This window comes from Hippoglossus stenolepis, chromosome 14 (assembly GCF_022539355.2).
Source record: "Hippoglossus stenolepis isolate QCI-W04-F060 chromosome 14, HSTE1.2, whole genome shotgun sequence".
NCBI lineage: Eukaryota > Metazoa > Chordata > Actinopteri > Pleuronectiformes > Pleuronectidae > Hippoglossus > Hippoglossus stenolepis.
The window spans coordinates 24,453,629-24,467,522 of NC_061496.1; the positions used below are offsets into that span (position 1 = coordinate 24,453,629).

The window sequence follows — 13,894 nt, forward strand, 5'->3', positions numbered from 1 at the left end:
CTCAAGGTATTAGCGGATTAATCAGAGCTGCTGTTAGAGCCGATTTACACACTCGCAACGGATCTGCGTGCTGGCGTGTTTCTGCGTTTTTTTTAAAAAAACGCGTGACACAAGAACAACGGCCTACTTACCTGCATGACCGGGATTTACTTCCGGGATTTTTTTTAAACTGCACAAATAATCACAGAATTTAAGACAAACATTATTTTCAAAAATCAGAAGAATGCTAAAGATATTTATTCTGTGCAATGGATTTATTGGATATGATGGTGCACGTGACACCTGCACCTGTTCACCACGTGTCCAAAGTGGTGAAAGTGATTAAAATAAATCAGTGGCGATCACACACAGCGGACAATAACAATAAAGTTATGGGATGTGTTCAAAACCACGTGGAATCCTCAGCTTCCTTCGTTAACACCTGACACGTCTTAATTTAGACTACAGCGATGTGGGTGTGTGTGGGTGTGGGTGTGTGGGTGTGTATAGCCTATAATGTATATTATATAGGCCTATAGAGAGTAAATGATAAAATGCAATTACTTATGCATCTCCGAATTACATAAATACAGTGTTGTTATTAGAAGATGCACTGTTCCTGAAACATAAACGTGTAAATGAAGGAAAGAACCGGGGATTCCACCTGACATGTGAATCACACAACTTTTATTGTTATTGTTGACTCTGTGTGTGTGTGTGCTTTGTGTGTGTGTGTGTGTGTGTGTGCTTTGTGTGTCTAGCATCACTCCAGTTTCAGTGTGTGAAACGTCTAAACAAAGATTGTCGCTGCCATCCTTCAGTGACCAGAGTTGTTCTCAGTCTGTCGCGAGCTCGCTCTGTTTATTTCCTGATGCCTCCTCATTATTTGCATTTACTGTTTTATTTTTGCGCAGCGACGGTTTAAGTGTTGTCACCCCGCGCTGAGTGGATTTTTCAACCCCGTGTTTTCCGTGCGCGTCTCCCTTCATTGTTGAGATATGAGCTGTGGGACATGAAGCCTGCGCCGCGTGTTGTCAGAATCCCATCTAATCTGCATGTTTGTTTCTTAAACAGGGCATGTTCGCTTATCCCCCCCTTCTCCTCTCCTGCAAATCGACAGGAGATGAACCCGGGAGAAGAGCAATAAAACAAACTCCTGCTCTCAAAGGTGCGCGCGGCTTTGTACGGGCGCGTTTTGCCTGTTAGCTGCACATCCTCCATCTTTTCATCTGTCAGTTATTCCCCCCTCATGTTTTGTCATTTGCTCTGTATATTCATTTGTCGCCTGGTGTCTTTTATTTTCTTCCTTTCTTTTTTTTCTTCTCAATGCCTGCACACACACCCGCGGTTGTAATTAAATTTCTTCCTCAAATGCGACAAAGCAGATTCTCTCTGTGTGTTTTCTCCTCTTTTTGTTGTGAGATGTGTTAGATTGCTGCAGATGGGATGTTGCTCCTGCAGACCCCTGAGAGAGAGGGAGCGAGGTGGGGATGAGAGCTTTCAGTAGCCACAGCTGATTGATTTTTAATAAAATAAAAATGAAATAGAACAAATGAAGTGGAATCACGTGCAAAAGGAAATTGGCCTTACAACAGAGGAGGTGCTGCATCCGTGTTTAGAGCTCTTCCTGTTAAACAAGGGATCCGTGCAGGCTGCAACAGGCCTGTGGAAATACCTCATTCTATCAGAAATATCTAAACAACAAAATGCTGCAATAAACTGAACAGGAATGGTTCACTAAATAAAATAAAAATCAAGATGCAATATTCTGCAGTGTTTGCTGACATCATGACTGTTATTTTTGTAATTCAACACCTTATTTTCCTTAATTCACCTGACTTAGTTTCTTGTATTTTCTCATCGTGTAGTGTGTGTGTGTGTGTGTGTGTGTGTGTGTGTGTGTGTGTGTGTGTGTGTGTGTGTGTATATATGTGTGTGTGTGTGTGTGTGTGTGTGTTATCACTTTCACCCGCGTTTCTCCTTCCAGGACGAAATGAGCAGCGGCCCCTACCGTCCGTCCGTGCGAACTGCAGCGTGGCACCAGCTCATGGGCCCCAGACGCTTTCTGTTTTAGTCCCATGAAGCCGTTTCACACCCACATAAGTGATTACTGACACAATCACACACGCGTGCACGTCGTCGCTTTCCGTGTGAATGATTGTGGGATTTCGGAGCACATGCTCATCTCTCTCTCTTTGTGTTTTCGTTGAACGGGGCACGTGGACAGAATGTGACTGGATCAGTGTGGATGGAGGCAGAGCGAGTGGAACATGATGGATCACTGCAGACACTTCAGCCCCAAACACACACGTTATGAGATCTGCATCTCTCTCTCTCTCTCTCTCTCTCTCCCCCCACTATTTATTATTTGGCGAAATCATGTCTGACTCCTCATTCCTGGCTCATATTCTACATTTCTCCCCTCATCCAAATCAAAAACCTCTCAGCTCGGATATATATATACATATATATATATATATATGTATACCTATATATATATATATATATATATATATATATATAGGTATACATACACATTGCCTGTCAAGTATACGTATATATATATATTGAGTTTAGTGATGGCGAAATCCAAAGCAGGTCAGGCTGAGCCCGGCGGGTTTCAGGGCAGCTGCTCCCTGACCAGTTACCCCATCACACCTCCATGCGGCCCCGCGTCTCAAGGCATCTTGGTCGGTGGACTAATTAATAGGAAATAATGCTGTTTTTCCAAAGTGCGACCATTAGTGTGCATTATTGATGTCCTCACTGTACATGACACGATGACGGTGATTGTTTATTTATTTACTTTTTATTAATTGATGTATCTGATGCAATACTTCGGCGCCCTTACTGTACCTGATGATGATTGTTTATCTGGTTGTTTATTTATTCTCTTTAATTCGTTTATTTATCATGATGCATTGTTTTATTTTGTTAAGGATGGTTAGGATCCTGCACGAGACACCGTCACAAGTCAAAGTGGTAAAAAGTGATTAAAATTAAGTCATGATGACACGCGCGCGGGCACACACACACACATACGCACACACACACACACACACACACACACACACACAGTCAATTATAACAATAAAGGTATGCGATGTGCTCGAAGCCACGTGGAATCCTCGGTGCTTTCCTTTATTAACACGTTTATATTTCAGGAACACTCCATATTCTCATAACAACGCTTTAAAGATGCAGGAATTCGAGGCTGATTTTCAGACTGAAATCCAATAACATGTGACATGTTTAAATCAGATGCCTAGACTGTTTACATTTATACAGTACAGCATCTGTGGTCTCAGATTTATTATATAAGTGACTGATTCTATTTTCTATTTTTGACAAATGAATTAAGGAAAACATAACAAAACTGTGCATTTATGTGGTTTATTTTGGCATTAAAAAGCCCACATATATTATTAACACGTATGCAGTGTTTGTTTATTTGTTTTTATTTGGCACACTGTGACACAAATAAAAAGAAATAGAAACCAGCATGTTGCCGCATCATCACCACCTCTGTCACTGCAGACTCTCTATACACCCCCTCCCCCCTCCACCCTCTGCAGAGTCAGGTACATGCAGCACGTACAGTACAACAGCACCGTGCACTTGTCTGCCCAATTAGCTGCAACAATTACTGCAACTTTGACTGTAATTACGCCTCAATGTGGAGCCGTGGCGCTGCTCTATGATTCAGTGATTAAAAGGCTCTTTGCCCTCGGTGCCTGGAGGGCAGCGCATGATTAGGACCTGTCAGCTGCCGCAGTGAGCGGAGGCAGTCATGCGTATGTTGTGCAACATGACCCGCTGTTGTTAGACCTTGTCAACATATTAACCTGAATTCCCCAGTCATTATGGGCCGGATTTTCTACATTACAAGTTTAAAAGAATTTACACACATGCAGGTGTAATTGATAAAAAAAAAAAAAAAAAGGTTCTTTATCTATACAAACTTGCATATGCCCGAACATTGCAGGTTATGTACTGGACACAGAAATAATAATATTGGAGAAAATAAACAGCTTAAGTGGCAGTACAGTTGTAGACACATATAATAAATATTAGATAGACAAAATAAAACCTTACATACATTATGTCAAAATATATATATATATATAAAGAAAAAAGAAAAGGGGGAAACTGTTTCTTATTGTACATTGAAAAGTTCATTGTGGACAGTATTGTTGCTTTTTAAATGGTAGAGACTTTATATATATATATGAAATATATAATGTATATATGTATATAATAATATATATGTAAAATGTAGAAATCCTGTGACATTGTAGTTATTGTTTGCCACAGTATGTATTGTAAATACATACTATCGCAATATGTAATAACATTTTCACAGTAAGATTAAATTTACTATACTAAGATTAGATTTACACTATACATATATACATATATCGAGACCAAAATGTAATTTTAATTGATACAATGGTTAAGAAAGTGGTAAAGATTCTGGTTCGTTATTGCAAAATGTATATTTGTTTTCATTATCTCAAGATTAAATGTAGGGTTTTTCTCGTGCGCATTAACAAGACGTGACGTCACTGTATCCTAAGGCCCACACAGTGCAAAAGCTTGAATGAAAACAATTAGATGCAAGCTGTAGACCTGACAGGTTGAAATGTGTTATTTCTAACATGCCAAACGGAGATCCTGCTATTTTAAATGTGTTAAATAGAAAATTGTGTTGCTCAAAACTCAGGAGTCATGGGATATCTGGTGGGTTACATGTAGACAAACAAAAATAAAGAGGTTTGACATGAGGGGGAAGATTGTTTTGAGAGTGCCAAAAGGTTCATCTGAAGCACATTTGATCCTTGTCAAAATATATTGATTCGTGCTCTTTCAAGAGACAGTTGATGTCTTCCTTAATTTCTGACCGGCCATCTGGACTGACTGATGAGGGGAGACTCGTGTTTTCTTTTCAGGGAGAAGAGCTCAGAGACCTGATAAAGTCAGTAAATGACCCCAAAGTGACCATTTCCCATTAAAGCTGACACATGCATATCCCAAACATGATAATACAGAAAACAAAAAATATCAGTGATGTCACATTAATATACATATGATCCAATGTGCATGCTAGACATTCATTAAAACAAGCTCAGATTGGGACTTGCATGAGTTTTTGCATGAGTGGCCAAACGGGCCCGGCCATAGGTTTTATGAATTTCCCCTCAGCCACAATCAGTGCAAGCCAGTTTCCTTTGGTGTATCCAGAGGTGAATAATTTATAGGAGGATAAAAGCATTTGTGGTAGAGAGCTAGACAGTCAGACAGTAGAAGAAGGCTGGCTGGGAATCCCCCCCACACCCCCTTCCACACACACACACACAGACACACTCAACCCCTCTACCTCCACCCCAGCCGAGCTCGCCCCTTGCCGCGTGGTGGCCTTGCACGATACCTCCTCGGACGGCTGCTTGAAGTGCAAATCTGTGTTCCAACTTGTTCCCGGTGCCTGTCAGCATGTTTTCCTCTTGTCAGCGGCGGCTGAGTGTGGGCCCGTGTCACCCTTGTACCACCGCTGTAACAGGATCATTGACAGGCCAGTGACACCGCCCAACCAGATAATGGAAACCTATTGATTTTTCTTCTTCTCCCCCACCCCCCCCTCTTTTTTCTTTTTCACAGAGGCAGTCTGTGGGACTTCTGAATAACTGGCCAAAGGACAGGTCATGATCAATGGTCCTGATCTCTGGATCACTGCTGCCACAGACAATGAATGTGGGGAAAAAACAAGACTATAGCTGACAAAAAAGTCCCATTAGTCGGTGCACTTTCTCAGGATGCTGCCACACATGTCATGAAAACAAAAGTGACTATACTGTCTTTAAATAACTCAGTTTGGATTATACTTTACACAGGCTATTAAACAAAAGGAGAAAATAATTCAAAGCTTTTCCTAATGTTCTCTCGAATTTTAATGTCCTGAATCAATAGCAAGTGTTACTTGTGAATGAAATGCGGCTTTTCTGTTTGGTGCGTGCAGGGGATTGGCGTTTGCAGTTTTAATGGAGCAATCTCCAGAGAGGAGGCCCCTTTGATACCCATGGCAATGATAAGCATGCATTGGCTGCCTACCATTGGACCCCCGTGGCAGATGGCGAGTGTGGGTCCTGCAACAACACATTTCTTTATGTCAGCCTTGTCCCTCTCCCTCTCGCTCTCTCCCTCTCCAGCCAGTGGAATAATGAAAAGCCCAATCCTGGTCATGGCTAACTCAATCTCATTATAATCTCTCCTTTTTTATTCATTCGGCCCCTTGGGATGCTGTCTGCCAGCGATGTGGCTTTCAACCTCCAGAGAGAACATCTTTTGAAACAGCCAGGAGACCTAATGAAGTCACAGAGTGGCACAATTATTTCCCAAAGAAGGAGCATTAATGTACTTCAAAATTCCCTCCGGAGACGCATGATGACAATTGGTTTGTACAGCTTTGATCGCTGCTTTAAATACTGCCCAAGATAAACTGCAGGGTTAGCCCCCTTTGCCACTGGTAAGTAGAGAACCCAGAAATGGCTATCAAGCACTGGATACATCAAACACTCAGGCTGCACTGCTGCCGACTGCAGTTTTAAAATAGCACATAGCCTTGGAATTACTTTCACAGTAGAACGATGGTGCAAAAGTGACACTGAATCCGTGTCTTTCACCCAAAAGGTTTGCGACAAGTTTTGTTAGACATAACGAATGAAATTGGATGGTGTGTTGTGGGCCAGGGAATAGCTCATAATTACATAACACACCTTTAAACAAATGAAAGGGGGGAACTCCTGCTGCTGCTGCTGCCAAAAACGTGTCTGTGCTCTTTAATTAGAGTTCATCAGATACTTCACCTTGAGAAGAGGTTTGGAATTATGAGTTTTTACCTAAAATATTACTCTGTTTTCTCTGTTTGCTCGCTATGGCTAACACAGCGATCATCAGCGAAGTACAGCGAGAGTACATGATGAATACTTGGCATCATTAAACGGGCTTCCACGAAATCTAGTACAAAGTGTTTTTATTACTGCAGCGTACCTCCCACACATCACTTGTTACACAAATGTTCAGATCGGTATTCACATTTCCCTCTGATTTGTGCAGATATAGCAGGACCCAACATTGATACATTGAAATGTAATGTAATGATAAACCCAGGAAATACAATTGCACAAATTACAATTTTAGTCCATAGCAATTCTTTCTTGTTTCGTTGAAGAGACGTTGGAAAAAAACTGCCATGTTTGGGCCTTCCTATATGTTTTTGCTCTGTTTGTCTGCACTGATCAATCCCCAGACGTCAGGTTTCCAACTGAACCATACAGCTGTTGGCCCCGTCCCTTTCATCACTCCCCTGACACCGGTTTGTTTTAAATGAAGTCTCCTGTTCAGTCTCGGACAGCTTAATGAATTGTTCACATGCTCGTCGAACCTTTTGTCCACTTTACTAAAACTGCTGGTGTAAATAAACACACTGTCAGATGTGACCACTGTACCTTATCTTTACGTAGTACAGGAGAAGTTACCACGAGCAACAACTAATATCAACATCTCAGTGGTACTTTATTTAACTCAGCCACCACTATCAGGTGATTTTACACATTTGGCTGAAGTACATTACACTAACAAAAAACAAATAAATCTACACCAAGTGTAAAAAGGATCAGAAGTGCATAGAGAATCAAGATGAACTGTTTATTGTCGTACAAACAAATATAATCTAACAACTTGTAATGATAAAAATAAGAAAAGCACCTTATTTTAGGGAAAGCTACATAACTACACATTTTAAATCTCAGGCATAACAAGCTGAAAATTTCATGGAAGAACAGTTAGATAGATAAATACATTTTCTGACTTCTGGTCATAAAAGCAGATCAAATATTTATATCATTAAATTTTATTTTATTCCAGTTCTTATATTATATAAACGTTTGCCATGTTCTATATTGTTCTATGGTGCTACTCTATAAACTCAGCTTATTAGGAACACCGAGCTCAAACTAATTTAGTCCTTAAATAAACACTCCTTCATGGAGGCTGTAATATTCAGTTTGTGTTGAAACTGTGTTAAAGAGGATTCAAGTGGATGCTCATTTTGGAAGATTTAGTTTGTGGTCTTTAAAAACTATTTTTGCCTTATTCTACTGTGAGATGTGTTAGCCTATGCTCATTCAAATGTGGTGGACACCTGTCAACATAACACAACTCAGTTCAACAGAACCACAAATTGCCTCCTCCGAAACGATCATTCAGTTGAATCAGTAGCTAAAATGAAACATTATAACCTATGCATTAGACATGCTTAATAACAATTGAGTTTATATCAATGATTTTCTTCCTTTTATTGTTTTAACCAAACGGTATGATGAAAGTGTTTTTATATTTTTTTTGGCAGACTAGATGACAGAACGTGCTAAGGACAAACTGTAGCTATGCTTTCAGTGTACGATGTGCACATGTGCAATGAAACAAGATTAAAGTAAATATCAAAGACAAAGTGCTTTCTTCACTGTAGAATTGTGCAGTGGAACAGTGGAAATGTAGAAAACAGGTTCCGTCTGAAAGTATGGACATTTGTTCAGGGCCAGAGGTCTTACGATTGCTCATGAGTATTTTTCGAGTATAAGGAATTACTGCTTCCACTAAAATATCAATATGTATATAAAATTATAATCTCTATATAATCGAAAAGTTTTCTTATCGATAGAAAGTTTTTGTTAGCTATGATGAAAGCCAGGTTTCAGAAATTACACTGATGGTTGAAGGTTAAGCAGAAGAACAAACAATGTCAGAATATGCTGTCTCAACATAATGCAGCATCTTCAATGTCACTTTGATGAAGAGAGATTCTCTCTGATTCAGGCTCAGAGCATCAGCACACTAACGACAGCCCGTGTACACTGCTTAAAAAAGGTTTATGTTAATGTTGGGCCGATAAGAAAAGGAGATATTAACTGCATTGAAAAGCTTCAGTGTATATATCCAATATAACAGTGGCAATGCTCCTTTCAACTTTTGTCCTACTGGCAAAAAATGTATACAAATTGAAATATTTAATAAGAAAAAGATTTCTAGAATGTTACAAGAAAGGTGCATATTTTAAATGTTATAATGATAACGGTAAAGGTTTCTCTACCTTTACAAAATGGTTTGTCATAATAACACATAACACTTTAATTGCAACATATATATATAAAACAATATATATATAAACAATGGCACTCCCAGACCAGCTTCTTATTGCTCATATTGACATGCTGTGGCTTTTGCCACTGTTGTAGAAGTGTATAAGGCAAAATACTGCATTAAAATATCCTATAATAAAGTTTTTACAAATATATTCAGTATCATTAATATATACCATTATTAAGTAGTCCAGATAAATAATTAATCATCATATATTTCAATAAGGAGTTGCAGATTAATCTATAACAATGAGTAGTATAAATGCTGTGCAAACTTTTGGACATTCCATACAATCCTACTAATCTGGGTACTCATGAGACATGCTTATTTGTTTTTTGTGACCCGTACCCCGAAACCTCCACCATCCCCATCCCTGAGCGGGGCACACTGTTCTGCAGAAGGTGCCTCTGTAGATGCTTGATCCAATCCTCCTGGATGGACAGGGGACCCTGGAAGACGAGGTCACAGAATCTGCAAATGTAAAGTAAGAGAAAAAAATAGTTCCTTAATGCACAACTATTTTCTTCCAGAGCAAAATGTATGTGTTTATCTGTTGTGGCAACATCTCTGCACTACCCGATTACGTATTTCAGATGTACATGGAGTAACCCGGGTCATGAGATATGCACTGCAACCTTTTCAGTTAAAACCAGAGTACAAGTCAGAAAAGGGGTTAACTGGCATCTGAGCACCACAATATAACCTGAAGAAGAGGAGCTGTTGTCTAAAGATCATACTGTCTTTCACTGTCAAGCCAATTGAGTGGTCTTTAAAGTGGCTTTAGACTTGAGTAGTAGTAGTACACTTGAGTAGTTGCTCTAAAGAACACTGACAGCACTGCACTGTGTAAGGAGTTGTTGCTTTTGGGACATTTCAGATATTCCATGTGATCATATTTGAGGTGAATATGACAAACAAAATCTGGGAGAGGATCAACACAATGGCTGTGTCCCAGGTTGAAATGCCATACCTTTTAGCAAAGGAGTACCTTTCATCGTGTATGAGAAGACAAGCTGGTATGTCCTTCAGAGAAAGTCTGTCAAGCCAGTAGGATGGGGCCATAACTTAAGCAAAATATTCTAATAGTAAGGCCACTGTGAGACAGTGAATGTGGTGGGGTAGTCCTTTTGGTTCACTCAGGGTGACAGGAGGTTGACCCTAAACCAATGGTGGCTGATCAGGAGAAGAGGAAATAATTCATTGACAGAGACCCCACAGGGGTATTAGCTCCTGCCCCATATGTGAGATGTGGCTGGGTATATACAAAAGGACCCGGAGGCCTGTTGCAGGTGGTGGTGATGATGGAAGACAGCTCAAAGACCAAGAAAGGTGTTAGTTAGGGCAATTTAGGGCCTGCTTATAAGCAACCAAGAACAAGTAGGAAGGGCAAGCAGAAGAGGGGGTGTGGTTGTGTTCACACCTGGCTCGTCAACCCATGCAACATGGAAATCAATTTCCCAAGCCTGCAATCCTAGGGTATCGGACTACAGACCAATTTCTTAGTCGCCAATGATCGTGCTTGTGACTAACTCAGAGATCGGTGCTTCAGCGTTTAAAAAGCAGACAATCATATAGGCACGTCATAGTAAAAATCTTTTAAAACAGCTTAGACAATAACCGTGTGTGCATGGTCAGACCTGTAGCACTTATGTCCACATCCTAGATGAGCAAAGAGAGGGTCCTTCTCAGTGACCACATTTCTTGGAGTTGGTTGATCCCAAACTGTGCTTCGTCGCTTCAGAATACTTTCCAGAATTCATGTTGTGTGTCATATTTACTGTTCAGTTTACAGTCACATAATGGTCTCCTATGGGCAAATAGGGAGTGGAAGAGATACTCCTGCAACCACGTCCATCTACTTACACAGGTAGAGGACGTGCAGGAGCTTTTTGTTTGAGTGGGGGCTTCAGTTTCAGTGTAACCCTGGAATTGGTTGCCAAGGACCCACATAAACCTGTTTTGGTGGACCCGAGGCTGTCAACAAGGTGATGGCACTTGCCAAAAGTAGAATGTAGTTACAGGCTCTCGCTGTCAATTGTAACAAATTGAAGTCTGCCAGAAGGTGGCAGTCCTGTGACAGACTTATCCTGAAAGGTCCATACTGACATTCAGCTAATTGGACTTCCTCTATTCCATACACAAGTTGTTTGTTTAAGTCAAAGCTTGTGGGCCTTCCCCTATCAAAGGCATGGCTTTCCTACTTGATTAAGTATGTGTCATTGGACGCAAGACAAATGGCATACTGTCCCCATTATGGGTATTGTGTCATATTGGTTGCAAGGTGCTTGTGTTGCTCGTCAGTGGAGGTTCTGTTATACCTAAACTGTTTTTGACTAGTGGGCTGTTGTAAGCCTAGATCATACTTCACTGTGGACTCAGACATGGTCAAACGTACATGCAGATATGCACACACACATTGGGGGTCTGCATAAGCAGGCACCTTCCACGCATGCACACTACACAATTATACATGATGCTGACTTCATGACAGTAAGAAGAGCTTATTTGTTTGTTGTATTTCACTGCACGGGCGTTTCTAGCATAAGCACTGTCTTTACTTGAAGTGCGTATATTCCACGATGTCAAAACATTTTAGGCTGCAAATAGAAAACTGCAAAAAGGTCCACGTGGACTTTTCCAGATCTGGGCAGGTGATGAAGTTAACATCCTGTGGACCCCTTGCCACCATGCAGACACAGAAACCATATATTTTATGCTCTTCCAGATCAACCCCAGTGTCCCCGGAGGCTGGTGAGATACTAGTCCTGTAACTATTTATGAAATCGATATCTCTGTAGATTTTCCTCACTTTACTCTCCACTCAGAGAAGCTTCTTTACATATGTAACCTTCCACTCTATGTACCTGCAGGTGAGTGTGTATATCTGAGCATTCAAGGAGGGTAAAATCTTCTTCTTTAACCCAGGCCTTGGTCTTGGCTTCTTCTGTTTATAATCATAGCCTAAAATACAAAACAGGACACTTTGTTATTAACATAGTATGTTATTACTGACAAAATATAAATACATATCCCGAATCCAATATTATTTTCAGGTCAACATAACATTTTCAATGGAGATATTTAGTATGTTAGGGAGACAAACTAATTCATTCATTCACTACCAATACAGCATTCATTGTAAACATTCATTCACACATCCATGATCATCTTTTATACACTTAAACCACAATTTGTGATTACAGAGGACAGGAAACACATATCACCACATTTTGCCTTTATCCGAAATCTACCTGGTTCTTCAAAAACAGCAATCCTCTTCCTGCATGCAAAGGCTTGAAGCTGGCCAGACAGACTGACAGCAGTGGGGAGGCTGCTGTTACACTGACCACACATCTTGTTTGAATCACATTCTCCTGAAAGACAGAACAATGAAAAGCTATTTTCTATTTTTCCATTTGCTTAATTTTTATTATAATGGAACTATTGATTGGATGACGTTCACTTCGAAAACAGTTTATCTTACACTTGTGCCTAATGGTTTAGGATGATCAAAAGTTAGATTGCATTGAAGGAGAACAGCACTGCGGGATAGTGTTTGAGTTCATGCAGTCATTGTATTATCAACCAAAACTGTTACTCCCAGTGTGATCGAGAGTCTTCTTTCACCTGGTTTCATTCCAAACATCGGATTTGCACTTTCCTGTTTGAAAAGTAACTTTAACACAATCTTATGTCTTCAGGGGTACTAGTGTTACATACAGCACCTCATGAGAGTCACAAACACACACACACACACACACACACACACACACACACACACACACACACACACACACACACACACACACACACACACACACACACACACACACACACACACACACACACACACACACACAGGTCTGTTATTCCTATATGACAGAAAATTGATGCTTCTGCCTGGTAATAAATCAGATCTGTGATTTTTAAGTAGTTATCCCAAAAGAATCAAAATTAAACAACAACCTGATTTGACTTTATAGTCATGATACAGTGTGAACAACTCGATAATGAAAATGTGTTGTCATTAACAGCCTAATGTTAGACTAATGTTGCATTCAAAAATCAGTTTTTCTCTCCCAGTTCCTGACTGAAAGTTTGATTTGGATATAGATTAATCGAAATCGTGCAAACATGGATGATGAGCTTCCAACTTAACATCAAGGGCATCCTCATGATTTTTTAATATCAACTTCAAAAACACGTTGGTGACAATTAATCTAAAATATGTGTGTTTTTCCCCCACAAATCAAATAATTATGAACTATTGTTTAAGCTGCTTCTTCCTGCAGTGCAAAGGTTTCTGGACTGAGATACTGTAAATAAATAGATATAAAATATTGATTAAACAAACACTATTCCCTTTGCAATACATAGTGTGCTCTACAATCAAACAAAGCTCAAAATGCTTCCTTACTGTTAATAAGGGGAAAAAAATGTTTGATTCTACCTGCCCTTATTTTTGCATCGTCAAGTTTTGAAACTGCCAAATTTGCAAGCTCAGTTTTCTTTGACTGATGATGCCAAGGACTCATGTCCCAAAAATAGTGTTGTTGACTTAAACGCATTACATATACTGGACCTGCCACAATTAAGCACCAGAGATGAGAAAAGAATAGTATGCCATTAAATAACTCTAATATAACTGCTGAAATTAAAGATATAACGTCCCATCAAGCAATGCAGACATTAAGAACAACAGTTGTGATCATATCCTGAG

At 40.0% G+C, this 13,894-nt stretch overlaps 1 protein-coding gene across 2 annotated transcripts in view; it reads right to left on the reverse strand.

Annotated features, from left to right (window-relative positions):
• Positions 1-7,661: 7,661 nt before the first annotated feature.
• znf644b (zinc finger protein 644b) overlaps positions 7,662-13,894 on the reverse strand; it is a 28,327-nt gene continuing 22,094 nt past the window's right edge. For both annotated transcript variants that reach the window (XM_035175676.2, XM_035175677.2), the window contains 3 exons: positions 12,426-12,548; positions 12,039-12,135; positions 7,662-9,645 (listed from right to left, as the gene is read on the reverse strand). In XM_035175676.2, the coding sequence (XP_035031567.2) occupies positions 9,486-9,645; positions 12,039-12,135; positions 12,426-12,548 (380 nt within the window). In that variant the 3' untranslated portion in view covers positions 7,662-9,485. The remainder of the gene's footprint in view (positions 9,646-12,038; positions 12,136-12,425; positions 12,549-13,894) is intronic.